The following is a 16,632-nucleotide window of genomic DNA, read 5'->3' on the forward strand; positions in this document are numbered from 1 at the left end:
TTGCACATTTCCTCCTCTGCAAAACTGGAATCAATCTGCATAAATGCCATCCTGGCCTCTTCCTGCTATGTAACTTGTGTAAGTACTGGAAAAACTCGTTGTGGCATTCATAGAGAGAACAGCTCTAGATAAAAGCTATGGTAGAGACCACTAAGCCTTGTGGAGCTTTTCTGCTGGGAGCAGCTGTGATCTAAAGCGGGACAATGGCTGCCAGCTGGACAAAAGGCAGGTACCTCTTTCAAGGCAACTATACCTGCTTGACCATGTATGCTGCGCTCTCTCTTCTCTTCCTGGCAGCCTGCCTGCCCTCTGGATGGGCACAGACGGCCCTGGATGACTACATAAAGCAGGATGATCCTCACTACAACTACACTGTCACAAAGAAGGAAGACAGGCCTGGCGTCACCCTCTACACCCTCAACATGACCTCCCTAAAGTGGCTGAATGGTGAGCGGTATTTTTGAAATATAGAGGAAGGCATTTCTTCAGTGCCCTTTTCCTTTGAGGAGAAAGAGAGTGAGAGAGCAGGGAGCCTAAACTGGAGAGTTGGCTGCTGGGTGGGTGTAAGAAAACATGAAGAGCAGTAGGTACTAGTCAGGTCTCCTGTGGCTGGCTATGAAAGGGAGAAAGGCCACTGCCACTTTCCAACCTGAATCAATCCCAAAACCGAAAGCAAGAAATGCAAAGTACCGTATTTTTCTGTGTACAAGATAATGTCCTCCTAAAATTGGGGGTTATATAGTGGTGAAAAAATTAGGGGTTGTCTTATACATGGATTTATATGGTAGGTCCCCAGATATCAATTCCGCCTTTGAAATTCCAGTAATGTCTAGGAAAATCCGGACGTATGGAAGCCCTACCTCAATAAATACATTTTTTTGAAAACAATGGTTGATTGTGGTTCGAGGACCCGAACCCCGCGCAGTGGAATGAAACACAAGGACACGTGATATAAGGTTAATGGGCAAGAAAAGGCCACAACTTTATTAATTACAGCAAGTGAAAAGGTATTGGCTTAGGCATTGGATTACATCAGCTGACTCCACCCACTTGGAGAGGGGTGAGTCTAAAAAACAAAGGGGGGTTTATTCACCAGTAGGTGGAGCCTGTTGATGCTAATCCAACTATAGGCTCTCCCCTGATGTCACCGAGGGTCGTGCCATGGCCTCCCGCCAAGCAGGCATCGGACAGAATACATGACCGCCGGATTCCTTTAACGGAATACCCAAAAACTGAAGGCGCAGGCGATGGCCACACCTAGCCCTTTGACACCACAACACATTATTCCAATGCCTAACTGCCACCCGAGCCCAAAAGGGGCTCGCCGCCAATACCTGGGCTGGAGGGCTGGAGGGCTGGAGGCTGGCGCCGCAGCAATTCAGGCTGCTGTACACGCCCCCTTGAAGGTACCTGGTTGGGTGCCTGGCCGAGGGCGGGGGCGCCAGCCAGGTGAGTGGGAGGCAGGGGGCAAACGCCCCCCTGCTTGAGGCGGAGTCCGGCTCCCAGCCACAACCACTCCCCTCTCTTGCAGGGAGGAGAGTCTTTGGATAATTGTACTGTAACATTTGGATGTGTGCAAATTTCAAAGGATGCCTGTGTTTTGGTTCTCTTTATGTTTCAGAGGAAAAGAATTTGAAAGATTTGCCTTTAAATGGCACCAGAATTAAAATTCTCCCCCACCCCCTGGTGCTGACAGAAGTTAACAGCACCTGGAATGGGAAGATGTTGGCTTAATTCAGGGTTGGGGAACCTGTGGCCCAGCAGATGTTGCTGAATTCTCATCAACCCTGACCGCTGGCTGGTTTGGGCTTGTGGGAGCTGGAGTTCAACAGCATCTGGAGAGCTACAAGTTCTCCATCACTGCCCTAAGTGATTTGATCTGTGTCAAGGAGAGTCCAGTGCCCTTCCTTTCACTTCCTAAATGCCAACTCTTTCTTACCCTTAAGGGACGTGGGTGGTGCTGTGGGTTAAACCACAGAGCCTAGGACTTGCCGATCAGAAGGTCAGCGGTTTGAATCCCCGCGACAGGGTGAGCTCCCGTTGCCCAGTCCCAGCTCCTGCCAACCTAGCAGTTCAAAAGCACGTCAAAGTGCAAGTAGATAAATAGGCACCGCTCTGGCGGGAAGGTAAATGGTGTTTCCGTGCGCTGCTCTGGTTCGCCACATGACCTGGAAGCTGTACGCCGGCTCCCTTGGCCAGTAAAGCGAGATGAGCGCCGCAACCCCAGAGTCAGCCATGACTGGACCTAATGGTCAGGGGTCCCTTTACCTTTATCTTTACCTTCTTACCCTCAGGTAGGTAGCTGTGTTGGTCTGACACAGAATATATATATATATATATATATAGAGAGAGAGAGAGAGAGAGAGAGAGAGAGAGAGAGAGAATGTATTTCGAAGGAAGAGTGGAAGACAAATGCCCTGGTGAATAAATTCTGTGTATCTCTTTTCAGAGTCTGAAGTGGATAGGCCAATTTGGTGGCATGAGCTGTTCATTGCTATGGCAAATGAACAAAAACTGAAGGACTCGTGTTTGCTACTCATTGGGAATGGAAGAAATGATGCATCTAATACTATCATAGATTTTAGGGTTGGCGATATCATCAATCTAGCAAAATCCACTGGGTCGTAAGTAATTGGTGGGATCTCTGAGCAATGAATATGGCACCAGCTCTGCTCTGTTAAAACTGCTAAGGGGATTAGCAGCCCTGAAAAGGTAGAGAACTGTGAGGTAGACATACTTGATGGAGGGAGGCCCTGCAGAAAATACTTTTCCTGTTGGGAAATGAGGGTTGGAATTAGGGTTGCACATCATATTTGGACAATCCTCAAGCTGAAGTGGAATACCTAGAAGGATTTGGGACTTGTTTGAAGGCAAGATTTGTATGAGGCAGCTCAAATGATTACAGGCTGCTAAGTTTTTTTTATGTAAGATTTATCACTGACTGGATATCAAAAGAGACACACAGCCAGGAAGTCTCACCTAAACAATTTCATTCTAAACCACTGCCCTGGCAATCCAGACATAAAACAACAAGCATGTAGTGAAAGGTAAATTAAATGTCTAGCTGTGTGTTCCATCCAAGAGTGGGGGAGGGGGCAGCAGGATCTGCTTTGCCAGTGTGTTCCCTGTGAAATAGCACCCAGCAGTATTGAACCTTATCCTGACCATTGGATGAGCAGTGTTGAATCCTGCTGACTTCAGGGGTCTGCTTCAGCAGTGCATTCCCCACAGGGGAAATGGCCTCACAAGCCAATTTGGACCCCCTGGCAGGCCAAGACTTGTTCCAAAATATACCAGATAAGGAATAACATCAGCATGGGGATTGGGTGGAGGAGGAGTTCACGTGCTTCAGAAAAGTTGCACAGGCAGTAAAACTATGCTTACTTATATAGTGGTGAAAGTTCCTAAATCATTGGTATAGGAACCCAAGAGTGGCTGCTGAGAACCATGTATTCTTAGCTGGGGCAACCAGCTCAAACCTCTTAAAACCTCACACTGAGCTCAGGAAGACTGCAGGAGAACAAAGCTTGATTTCTGGGTTCCTCCCAAGGTGAGGGGAAGTTGGCATAGCTAAGCCTGGAAGGGCAGCTTGCTCTATGGTTTTAACCCCTTCATGCATTAATTAGACTTGAGCATGTTGGTTATATGAGACTGCTTATCTCACATACACCAGTGGTGTTTTATGTTTGCAACCTGTGAGTGTTATTGGAGGAGAAAATACTGAGTTCTAACTAATAAAGCAGACAGAAACAAAAATGGCCTGAAGGCAATCTAATGCAACTCACTGTATTCAAGACAGTTTCTCTATGCTCCAGAGTCACATCTTAGTTCATCTTCCTTCCAGCCTCCCAATAAATATATATAAAAGGTTATATTGCTTGAATTCTCTCTTTGTCTTGATTTTATGATTGATCTTATTATTGCTCCAAAGCTGCCCAGAGCTGTTGACTCTGGTCTCTTTGGCATCATTGCCTGTAGATCGCAGAGGACATTTACTGCTGATGGCTAATATTTGTTTTGTCTCTGAAGCTGTGCAGCGCTTTTGGGGCAGATTCCCAACTACCCAATCACCTACAAGGTAAGTCTTCTAGGATCTTTGCCATGATGGGAACTTCCCACACTCACTTTCACACTCATGTAGGAGTTGGGAGTCAGTTGGGTGAGTGGAACTGGGGAAACGGGGAGGGGGGGGGAGTTCTTGGCTGTCATATTTTCCCACTGGAAACTTCCACTACAGATTTTCTTTCCCCAATTTCACTCTAATGAGGGAAGTGTTTACTTTCTCAGAGCAAAATCCAGCAGAAATCTTCAGTGTGTCCAATAACCTTTCTTCATAAGCAAATTACATTACATAATCTGTGAAGAATTAACCATCTCTTTCATAGAAGTGGTTCAAAATACTAGAATTAAAATGTGGGAGCCAAGTCATGTGGTGCTCACCTCCTTAGAGAAGGTGAAAGCAGCAGGAGCCTGCTCTCCAGATACTTACTGGAGCCATGGACTCCTACTGCATTCCCAGTGGGTTATACACGGGGCAACTGTTCTTATCACTCCTTATCACTAAGAACAATCCTGGCCTGTGGATGTCAGAGCCTGATTGGATGAGGAGGTGAGCTGGGAGCCACCTGCCCAAGAGCCTCCCAGGGAGGGCTCCGGAGATGGACTGGAAGTCAATGGAATAGAATTATCCATTGATGTAATGGATCTATTTTCCCCTTTCCCTTTTCTTATCCTTCAGTTCCGTATTTTGTAGTTTTATAAATTTATAAATTTTGTAGTTTTATAAATTCATAAATAAAAATTAAAAAGCAAAGCAAAACAAACCTAATCTATCTTTCATCTATTTTTCTTCTAGAAAATCCCTATAAAAAGATGTAAGAAGAGCTCTGAAAATGCTGCAGTTGTTTGTTCATGGTGGAAGTTCATGAACGACGAGAGTGAGCCGCCACACGTGCTGATTCAGTTTCCAATGGTCAAGGTAACTCTGGCTTTCTGTACTGGCTGCCATCATTCTGGGAAATATTCTTTATTGTTTCCAGAATCCCCTGAATGCTGGCAGAGCTGCTGTAACATTTGCAAAGCACATATGCCTCATTTTTTATTTTTTTTAATCTGCTTGCAAATCACAGAACCTAGAAGGAGGCAAGGTGAGGTGGCAGCCTCAGGCAACAGATCTGGATGCAAAGAGTACATGACTTGTTGCCTCCTCCTATGTGGCTGCGCCTTCTCCTCTGCAGGTGCACCCTGCCTCCTCTGCTACAGATGCATGGCTGCCACCACATTCATGCCCCATATAAACTGTCCCAGACTCTGCGTTCATCAGCTGAGGCCATTCTTTATGTGTTCCCTCCATGTGAACGAGAACGGGTCTTTATTGTAGTGTCTCCCTGTTTGTGGAATTCTCTCCTCAGTTAGACTACCCAGGGGCTTTCACTACATATATTTAAGTGCCAGGCAAAAGCTTTCCTCTATAACCAGGCCTTTGACCTTTAACTATTTGGGACTTTTTAGAGGTTGGTGGGATGTTCTTTATTTATTTTTCTTTCCTCTTGCCTTTAAGGTAATTATGTGGGGTTTATTGTCTGTTGGTTGGTTTGTAAGTTGATCAGGGTTGCCCTGGGCAAGATAAAGCAACTAACCAATTTAGTACATAATAATAAAAAACATTAAAGGCATGAAGACCTGACACCTTTTGAGGGCACTTTAATTCTGTCATACTAATAGACGGATAGGGACATTGGTGGCACTGTGGGTTAAACCACAGAGCCTAGGGCTTGCCGATCAGAAGGTTGGCAGTTCAAATCCCCGCGACGGGGTGAGCTCCCGTTGCTTGGTCCCTGCTCCTGCCAACCTAGCAGTTTGAAAGCACGAAGTGCAAGTAGATAAATAGGTACCACTCCGGTGGGATGGTAAACGGTGTTTCCGTGTGCTGCACTGGTTCTCCAGAAGCAGCTTAGTCATGCTGGCCACATGACCCAGAAGCTGTACACTGGCTCCCTCGGCCAGTAAAGCGAGATGAGCGCCACAACCCCAGAGTTGTCCGCAACTGGACCTAATGTTCAGGGGTCCCTTTACCTTTAATAGAGGGATATAGTTGAACCCAATCCAACCATCTTCTTTGAACTCCAGAGACTATAATCCTCTTGTCTTGTGTGCAGGCAGCTGTGCGTGGCATGGACACTGTAACAGATTTAATGCTGAAAGAATCCGGTGGAACGGTGAAGATCAAAAAGTTCACATTGACTGGTGTTTCCAAGGTAGGTATGAACAGCAGGTCTTTTCCTGTACCCCAATATTAACCCTATGCATTCTCACCCCCATTTCATCTGTATATGCCACGTTCAGTCTCTAAAGTAGGAACTGCATACCTCTCCATCTTTATGTTTTGTCACTTTATGCAGCGCGGCTGGACCACCTGGGTCACAGCAGCTTTGAAGAAGAGAGTTGTGTCATTTCTTCCAATTGTCTATGATCAGTTGAATTTCATTCAGGTGAGTATCCACTTTCTTTACAGCAAATAAAGAGAAGGCTGTTCATAGGATGGTGCACTAACTGTGTGTATGGCAGTGTATGAGTCTTTTTCAGAGGTGCCAGCTTATGCCAAAGATTGAGGGGCCCCAATAGTGTGTGTGTGTGTGTGTGTGTGTGTGTGTGTGTGTGTGTGTATGACGTTGCACATGCAACACACACTTGTGACGTCATGTGCACAATGTAATGTAATGGCTTGGCTTCAGTGGTTGATGGATCCTCTCTTGCGCTTGGCCTCCTCCACCCCCTTAACATTGAGGAGGCCCAAAACAGCTCTGCCTCCTGAACTGGCATTCCTGGTCTTCGTCACAGTTCATTCATAGTACAGTACTCAGGATAAATAAGAATACATTGACCATTTGCAGGAAGGCTACAAGTGTGAGAGCCAATGAAACTTCTGAGGAAGAGCACTCCACAGCCTCAGCACCACTGTCCTGTGTCCTAATCAAACATGCTTTTGAAGGCAAGGGAGAGTGAGCAAGCCATCCAATGATTGTAAGGGGGGCAGACTCATGGGGGAGTAGAGTCTTTCAAATAACCTGGCCCCAAATGTTGGTTTATTAACTCAGCTGTTGGGTTATGTGGCTGGGGAGGGACAAAGCTTTGCAAGCATATTTATCTTCCCCAAATCCTGGCAATTATGCAAGGTGAACTGGATGATTTCATGGAGTAATAGAAATTGTATTTAGTACGTTTCACTTATTGTTTAGAACTACTTTTGTTATACTGTAGTTATGCATAACTGTAGTTATGCATTTTTTTTCATGCTGTAAGCCACCTTGAGCATGGTTTGAACTGTGGAAAAGTAGCATACAAATAAAATAATACATGTATGTATGTATGTATGTATGTATGTATGTAATCCAAAAATATTAAGCTTAAGCAAAAAATATGGCAGACACACAGTGTAGACAGAAGTGAGCAGGATGAACAATAGGTGATTAGGTACAAATTTGTACTTTAAAATAACATATGTACAGTAAAGCTTCTGAATGAGACATATATTTTGGCCCACCAAAGGAATGGCAGGAAGTATTTGTCAACACAACACAAGTAAATAACCAAAAAAGCCATTATACAAAGGCACCAACTGTGGGCACTACAGTATGAAGGGGATAACTTATCCTTGTTTTGTGTTTATCAGCTTAGCCAAAGGTGTACATAGGGGTCGGTGAAACTGACCCCCGCCAGGGTGCAGGCAACCTCGCCTGTTTCTCATATTTGGGGGGGGGGCACCAGTACAGCTCCTAGCCAAGGGTGCAAATGACCCTATATATGTCTCTGAGCTTAACCCTGCTAAAGATTTAAATTAATCTTACAGTTGTAGCATTTGACGGTCCTCCATTCTGTAGAACTTCGGGCTCTTAACATATGACAGTGCCCTCCAACATTCCTCAAAAAATAGGGACAGTCTACTGATGTAGAATAGAATGTTCTTATTTGATGTGCACATAGAATTCACTTCTGTCTACTTTGGTACAGAACTGGCATCATCAATACCGAGCATACTGTGGCTGGTCATGTACACGGAATGATTACTATCACCTGAATATAACTCGGCAGTTGGACACTACACGGTTCCAGAAATTAATTTCACACATTGATCCATTTGGTGAGCAGTTCTTACCATCTCATATTTCTCTGGTGAATGAGATGGTAGCAGAGGAAATGGTTGAATAAGTGGGAAAGGGCAGCCCTGGGGAATTTTGGTGGCACTATAATGCATTGAAGAGCATGAAGTCCATTTAATTAAAGGGCCATTTGGTGCTTCTGTGGAGTGAGGATTAGGGGGTTGTTGAATCGTGATTGCTGTTTCATGTACAAATAAGAGAAAACAATGAAATACTTGGGGAGGAAGAACACTGAAAAGTATGTTGTCATATAGAGGGATGAGGAATGAATCAATTAAACAAAGTCCTCTCCCCTTTTCTAAAACTCCCTTTTTAAAAACTCTGAAAAAAGGCCCTTCTGCATCTGAGGCCATTGCAGCATGCAGCAAGCTGTGGAATCTTGGCTTAAGACCAGTGCTTTTGGGGTGGGACGCAGGGGTATGCATACCCCTAAACGTTTTGTGAATCTAAGTTTGGCCTCTTTGAGGGACAGTATTTCAATATGAGTAGGAAAAGGAGAGTACCTGTCCTCTGTCTTGTGCAGAAAAATGTTCCCAGCCCTAGTTATTGCAGCAGAAGTGGGGATGATAAATTATCCTAATAAATATATTTAAAGGTTCCAGTGCGAGAGGTGCAAATCAGGATTTTGCATAGACTGAATTCTTCAAGCATCCAGAGGCACCTCATATGGCTTTCTTGATGACCTGGAGAACCTACTACCAAACTTTTTTTAATGCAAAGGAATGCTCCCTTTTCCAACATTGCATCACCAACATTTGCTAACTAGGCTTTGTTTTTTGGTCTTAGTTTGCCACAATAAGGCTGTTTTACATAATTTTCAATTATATTTTTCAACCTGCTCAATGAATGTCTCTTGTTTTGCATTGCTCTTATCCAATCTTACCAGCCTTTGATGATGAAATTAAGTGGTAGCAACTTGAGAACTGCATGTGTTTCCCATTACAATATCATTTAATTTTCCCATCCTCAGCATATAATGAGCGATACCAAAATAAGACCTGGTGCTCAATTGGTGCAACAGGAGATGAAGTCAACCTGCCTGATGACACTTACTATTTCTTTGATCAGCTAGCCGGAAAGAAATACATCCGGTGAGTTCCTGCTGCAAAAAATTACCAGACTGTCCTTTATGAGACAAGAATGGCTGCTTACCGTCTCTCCTCGGTGAGTGGTGGTTGCGGCCCAATGCGGTGCCTCCTTCAAAGACCGGACACAATGCACCGTCTTGTCCCCCTTGGCCATTGGACAGACTCATGGACAGACTCAATTTGAGCCAATCAATGGCGGCCTGGGAGGCATGGCCTAGGCAGGTGCACCTGGATGAGGCAGGCTTCACTCAGGTGTGCCCGCCAGAAAGATAGCCTGGCTGACCCTGCGCTCCTGTCACACCCACACATTCCCTCCCTTTATAGTTGCTTGCTGCATTAACCATTTCTTTTCCAGCTAGGAGGGCTTTGCTGTGGTCTGTGGACGGTCGCCATTTTCGAGTCCAGGAAGGAATTTTCCCTGCACTGCATGTTTCACCTTCCCTATAGCACTAGTCATAACTTTGATGGTTTAGGCCTTGGGCTGAATCCTATAGTCTTTCATCCAATCGGGGTGTGGTGAAGCGGTGACTCAACCACCCCCTGCTCCCTGTGGTGGCGATAACAGAGTACCCTGTTAGAGGGGTCTGGAGGGAATCTCTGTCCAAAGTGCCAGTTGCATAGGACTAGTGGGCCATAGAGCTTCCCTCAGCGTTTGGAGCCATCTGTGTAAACCTGTGTTTTGTGTTGGACCCACCCCTGAATTGACCCTGTCATGCCTCAGCCCCCCTGGGGGGGCGGTGCTGAGAGGGATACATGTCCAGTGCCTATGGCAAGGCTTCCAGTATCTGAAATCAATAAAGTTGTGGCCATTTTCATCCCAGACGATTTTCTTGTCCATTCATTTACCCCCATTTTGCAGTCAGGTGTGTCTAGTGGGGGACTCTGGGCTGGACACACAATCATCCCTCTGGTTAAAGGCAACAACCAGATGACTTGAGCCTCAGATGAGAGACAATACTGTAATATGAGCTGAGAACTCACAGCAGATCCTTCAGCTGTTGCGTGAGCCCACCTGTGTAATCTGAACAATACCAGTGAACAAAGCTCCTGATCTTTGCTGCACAATTCACATAGGCTTTGCATGATGATACAGTGTTTTTTCCTTGTATATTTCTCTATATCTGTGCATTCTTTCGGAGGAAAAACTCTAGAAAGTAAAATTTGTGTGATTCGAAGAAACATGTCATTCCTTTATCTTAGTCTATTGCAAGGAAGGTATTTTTGCAAAAACCTCTCTGTTGCACTGCAGATTCCTCCCGAACACTAATCACGCTGCGACATTACTCCCATGGAGTAAACCATCTGTCCTAGAGACGTGCAGAGCCTTTTATCTCAGCACCATGCAGAATTTGACCATGCCTCAAATTTCTTGGAAAAGGGTGGAGGTAAGGAAAACTGATGTTGCTTTACATGCGAATGACAGAAATAATTCAGTCAATGAAGCTTGTTTTCTAATTTACCCCAAGCCATGGATGTATGTTGTCCCTAACTGATGTGGGCCTTTACTAAGTGCACTCAGTCGAACTCAAGATTCCTAAGAAATTATCAGAAATGTTGAAGGCAGGAAAGTTGTTATGATGATATACAAACCGGCCTTGGTTAATGTTATCGTTTAGCAGTAAATGATGGAAACAAAAGCTGGGATAGCTCAGTTGGTAGAGCATGAGACTCTTAATCTCAGGGTTTTGGATTCAATCCCCACAATGGGCAAAAGATACCTGCATTGCAGTGGGTTGGACTAGATGACCCTCATGGTCCCTTCAAAATCTATAATTCTATGATTATAGAATTTTCTGAGGGCAAACTTGGCTAGCCTTGAGTGTACTGATAAACATCAGAATATTACCGCATTTCTTCTTGGCCTCCTAAGATCTAGGGTGTTCTTTTATTTACAGAATATATGTGTCAGTTCCTCTTTCAGTCACAGAGAAAGTGTCCTGAAGTGATCCAGAACAGGCTCAGAAAGTTGGTTGTGTACTCAGATTCCCAGAGCAAATGATTGCTAGACCAGTTTACTTCAATAGTATCAATATATTATTTATTGTGGTTTTCATCTTCCTTCAGGAAGGCTGAGGGGGTGTAGATCTTTCGATATTTATCCTTACACACAGCCTGGATGATGGCCAAAGAGAGAACTTAAAAAGAGAGAACTTAAAAAACTCTTTGTTTTTTAATATTGGAAATGGTGTGAGGGGGAAATGTTGGTCTGACATCCATTAACACCAATGCATTTTTATAAATTGCCCCCCTTCCAGGCTACATTTATCTTAAAAAAATAATATGAGAAATCTGATCACAGATCTCCCCACAAGAAAGATGGGGAGAAAGGGGAGAGAGAGAGAATGGCTCAAGATTACTAGGGGGTCCTTGTGCTCTACTTTAGAGATGGCAGTCCTACATCCGCATGACTAGAAAATGCTGTTTGCTGGACTCCTCTATTTGAAGATCTGCCTGGTTCAAGTGCAATTTAAAGATAAAGAAGAACCCCAAGAAAAGAGAGTCGGTGGCCTTGAATCACCAGCTGATACTTAACACCTGGACAGTCGGCTGAGTAGGTCACTTAAGCACAATCTTCCCCACCACCATATTGTATTTCTATTTAAAATATAGTAATATATTTTTTAGGCCAGGTGAGAATAGTACAGATAAGCATTGGTGCTTTTGTGTGATGTGTCCAATTATTTTTTTCTTAGTTTGCAAGGAGTAAACACTTCACATGTAGCTGCAGCTACTCCTGACCCTGATGAGTATACCTGCATATACACACATGTGTCTCATTCCGACATTACATTTTTAGTTGTATGCTAAAAAGAAAAATTCACCGTATACCTAAAAATGTCATGTGAATATGCCATTAGCATGAAAGCACCAGCAAAAATTCAAGGTTCTCAGTTTCCTTTATGCATTTGGCAACTTATATGGGTTGACCTTACATAGGTTGTTGCATGACACAGCCAGTTAAAGCAGTGGCTGCTGGTGAGGGTAATGGGAATGGCTCATAGCTGGAGGGAGATTTGATTTTTCTGTGCTATTCTCTCTCTTTCTAGACAAATGCCACGGGTATTATCTATCTCTACACAGATCAGGAGCCTTCAGAAACTAAATGTTTCTTTGCTTGCACATGGCTCACCAAAAGGTAGGATTCTTTCCAAAATATTTTATATAAATGAAGTTTTTTCTTTCTTAAAGCTTACCAATTTTCTATCAGTGAGCATCTCAGCAAACTATTAGGTCCCACCTGCACTGTACATTTAAAACAGTATCAGTGAATTTAGAAATTATATACAGTGGTACCTTGGGTTACATACGCTTCAGGTTACAGACTCTGCTAACCCAGAAATAGTACCTCGGGTTAAGAACTTTGCTTCAGGATGAGAACAGAAATTGTGCTCCGGGGGTGTGGCGGCGGCGGGAGGCCCCATTAGCTAAAGTGGTGCTTCAGGTTAAGAACAGTTTCAGGTTAAGAACGGACCTCCGGAACGAATTAAGAACGTAACCAGAGGTACCACTGTATTATTGGTGGTAGTTTTCTCCACAAATCAGTTTATTCTGTGCTCATGCCAAATCTCTTCTTTCCCTTCTCATTCTCAGGCGTGACTTCAGGGTATTAAGGTGTTCCTTCCCTTTTTTGAGTCTTATGTTTTGGAAACCTTGCAAGGTTGATAAAGTGGTAAGAGGATTAGAATTTCCTTAGTTTCTTCACAAAGCTGAGGATGTCAAGCGTCCTAAAGACACAAACACAAAAGCCATTCTTGGGAAAGAAACGTCTTCCTTTAAAGCTGGACTTCTGTTGCAGATATTGAATTTGTTCAATATTTGCAGATTCATTCAATTAATGTCTCTGAGCTCCTTTAGGAGGAAGGGTAGAACATTAATTGAATGAATCTGTAAGAAATCAAACAAACAAAAAAATATAATGGGATTCCTTCACTGTCTGAATTACCCAAAACATTCCCCTGCACCTAGCAGAAGAACATTGTCTTTATGTTGCAGTTGTAAAATCACCCATGCTAGGGAGTAGGGCTCCCTAATGTGGTGGGGAGTATGTCTCTACACGCATAGTAGGGGTGAGGAACCTCTTTCTGACTGAAAGCCACGTTCTCTTCTGCACAACTTTGTGGAGGCCAGGGTCAGAGGCAAAAGTCAACAGAGCAATCAATGTGAATTCTACCATTGTGCAGTAGCCTAGTTTCTTCACATTTGCACATCTTTCTCTATCCTTCATCGAAGCAAGCAAGAAGCATTATCAGAATTCAAGGACACATTCCAGTCAAGGGAAAACATTCCAAGTGGGGAGGAATGCTCAGCTGGTGAGGGGTGTGGTTTGGGGGGGGGTGTCCTGGAGATAATCACAAGGGCTAGCTAGAAAGAGCTGATTTATCTAATGCAGGAGTGAGAACCTGCTCTATGTAACATAGCAGGTTGGGGGTAACATCCATTGGAAATACATAGAGCGGTTTAAGGTCACCTGGAAAGAAGAGCTATGTCATCTGTGGCCATCCTCCACCACTGTTCCCTCTTCCCTATCGTTGGAAGACACAAACCAGGAACCTCAGCTCACTCTTCTTCAAATTCACACTAATAATTTCTTAAGATTACATGTTCACTTCTTAGCACCTTCTTCTGCCTTATCTCTTTGCAGGGAACAGGTGTTTATAAAGCAGAATTTTCAAAGCCATTATTGGGATGGAAGGGTTTCTTTATTGAGGTAAATATAATTTCTAGTCGAGTATTTGACTCATTCTTGCACAGCTTTTTCCTTAGCTTAATAGCAGTGTAGGGGGAGACAATTTCCATTGGAATAGTGGAAGAGGGAGGGGAGGTTTAAAATGTTCCTTTCCCTGCAACCTCCTGCTGCTGCTCAGCTGACTGGGGAACAAGTGAGAATGGTGAAAAGTGAAATGGCATGCAGAAACAAATACTCTTTATCTGGACTCCCTTGCTCTCTTCCTGCTGCTCTGCTGATCAGTGGGAGGGGTTTTTGTGCGCCATATAAGATTAGACAGCCGATAGAGCAGTTGGGAATTACACACAGATTACACACTGAACAAGAGAGAGAAAACATGCATGTTTTTGGAGAGTATACATACAGATGGGAGAATATGCATATTGGCCAGAGAATGTACAACATTCAAGAATGACATGCACATTCCGCCAAAGCCTGTTGGGAAGCATAATGGCTAACAATGTACAGAATTCAGATGCTATAGGCAGGTTTCCCAAGCTTTATTAGAGAATATGCATCTTGACCGAGAAATGTGCACAATTTCTTCTTCATAGAAACATGGGCTGCACATTTTCCATGAAGGCTGCTGAATGTGCACAATGTTGGGTTTTGTGTACATTAACTGTTGAACTTACATTCCCTTTAATATACATTTATTAACTGAAACTAAGTGCTCCAAGACTGTTGTGCAACTGTATAAATAGGCAATAAGACACTGCTCCTAAAATCTGCAGTAAGATGCATCCATCATTTCTTTGATATCTCTGTGCTACAAACTCCTAATCCTGCTCCATTCAGCTCTCTGCAAAGGAACATACTGAGCAGAATTCCAACTTCTTTTCCAGGTAACTTTCAAAGGACCTGAGAACGATAAGCATGTTTTCACCTCAGAGGTTCAAATCATCCCAGACACTTTTCCATGTGCAGACTGCAGTGGAGAAGGATGCTATGGGACGCTGGTGTGAAACCCTGCAGAGAAAATGTGGCTCCTGTTGCTGACAGCATCCATGAGGGAAGACATAAGAGGCATTGGAAAACCATGCGGAGAAGTGGGTGGACAGAGAAGGAGCCTCATGCAGAGAAAGCAGTCAGGTCCCGCTTAAACTAAAATGAAATAGGTGCAGGAGTGTCACTCAGGATCAGGAGACCTAACCAAGAAGCAGATGCTGTGGCAGTGGGGAATGGGGAATGTGTAGGGTGGATGTGTGAAGAATATCAGACATGAGAGGAAGGGGCTGGTTATATAGAATGATGAACAAGTAAATATGACACAGGAAAGTGTGCCTTTTTGATTCCCAGTGCCCTGGATCATAATAAAGAATATAGCTGTGTTTTATAAGTCTTCAATGAACCGCTTTGCTAGTTTTTGATCGTTTTATGCCGACAGTACAATTCCCTATTGTAGGGATATCGCCTAGTGGACACTTTCCACCAGCAGGCAGCCACAGTCTGCCTGCACGCGTGACCCTGGGGTGCAGGGAAAATCCCCTCCCTCAGACAAGTCATGGCTGTCTAGAACATTGTCCCCTGTGTCTGACCTTTTGCGGTCTCAGCAGTCAGCAGTGTCCTGTCTGTAACCTTTTGTCTCTGAGACCCTTTGTCTCCATTTGTCATACACTGTGCAAGGGGAAAATGATGCTGTGGAACAGGTGCCAAAACAGCTTTGTACCACCCCACGATTTCGGGACGGAATTTGTGTAAAGGTCACAGCCCAAAAATGTATTTGCCTGGCTTGCATATTTGTCTCAATAAAAAGAGGCTCCACAGGAATGGCAGCAGCTCGCTTCAGACCACCTGTGCGCAGCTCACATGATGATCAACACCTGTCTTGGGCCTTCACTTCACTTATCTTACTTTTAAGACAGTTTAACCTCATAATGGGATTAAATATTCTCTAATCTAAGTAATTAATTACAACTGTCATGTAAAATGATTGAGTTCAAATTCTGCACAAGGTACAGACCAACTGAGTTGCTTCTTTGCCTAGCTATTACCTGTTACCTTTAGGTTCCTCTCTGCAAAATGGGGTGTAATAATAAAACAAATATGCCATTGTACCACCTGCAGGGGTTTTCATTGCCTAATCCTGTCTTCATATTTTTCTGCATTACCAAATATACATTGTTTCCAGCATTCATGCACTGGATGACATGTCCTTGTGTTTTGAAGGTATATGTCTATTACAAAGGAGAAATTCATGTAATTCCCCTGGTTCAATATGAGATTCCCAAATGGGTGAAAGTTACTTTGAGTCCCAGGAACCCAGGAAAACATTGGCAAAAGCAAACACTTTGCTTTTCTTGTGCATAAGTAATTGCTAGCCCAAACAATCAGGATTAAGCATACGAAACGTTTGCCATCCAGGTCACCATCCCACAACATGCACTCTCCCACTGATTGCCCAAGCAATGGGTTGGACCAGAATTAACACCCTTTCTGTCCCAGACCTCTTTTCCCTTCCTCAGCTGGTTAACTCTTCCTTCTCCAATCCCAATGCTGACTGACATCTAGTTTTTTCTTAAGGTTAATTGCTGAGGGCGTGGGGGTGGGGATTTTGATCAGGATTTGGGAAGGAAATGTTTAGGTCTCCTCTCCCTACAGTCACCTCTGTGCTGCTCAGCTGACTGGCTGAGAGTTGGGGATAGGAAGACAGACTACA

General features: G+C 44.0%; 2 protein-coding genes across 2 annotated transcripts in view; one reads left to right on the forward strand and one right to left on the reverse strand.

Annotated features, from left to right (window-relative positions):
• LOC307210012 (autocrine proliferation repressor protein A-like) overlaps positions 1 to 16,632 on the reverse strand; it is a 229,564-nt gene that overhangs the window by 160,190 nt on the left and 52,742 nt on the right. The window lies entirely within an intron of this gene.
• On the forward strand, positions 103 to 15,364 carry LOC307210004 (autocrine proliferation repressor protein A-like). The gene is made up of 13 exons (XM_079965515.1): positions 103 to 447; positions 2,450 to 2,624; positions 4,030 to 4,078; positions 4,856 to 4,978; positions 6,159 to 6,257; positions 6,402 to 6,491; positions 8,011 to 8,140; positions 9,130 to 9,250; positions 10,497 to 10,632; positions 12,295 to 12,383; positions 12,839 to 12,917; positions 13,890 to 13,955; positions 14,819 to 15,364. Exons 1-13 carry the CDS (start codon positions 204 to 206, stop codon positions 14,936 to 14,938), a joined length of 1,521 nt encoding a protein of 506 aa, XP_079821641.1. The 5' UTR covers positions 103 to 203; the 3' UTR covers positions 14,939 to 15,364.

The sequence above is a fragment of the Podarcis cretensis genome, assembly GCF_951804945.1.
Source record: "Podarcis cretensis genome assembly, chromosome: 2".
Lineage (NCBI taxonomy): Eukaryota > Metazoa > Chordata > Lepidosauria > Squamata > Lacertidae > Podarcis > Podarcis cretensis.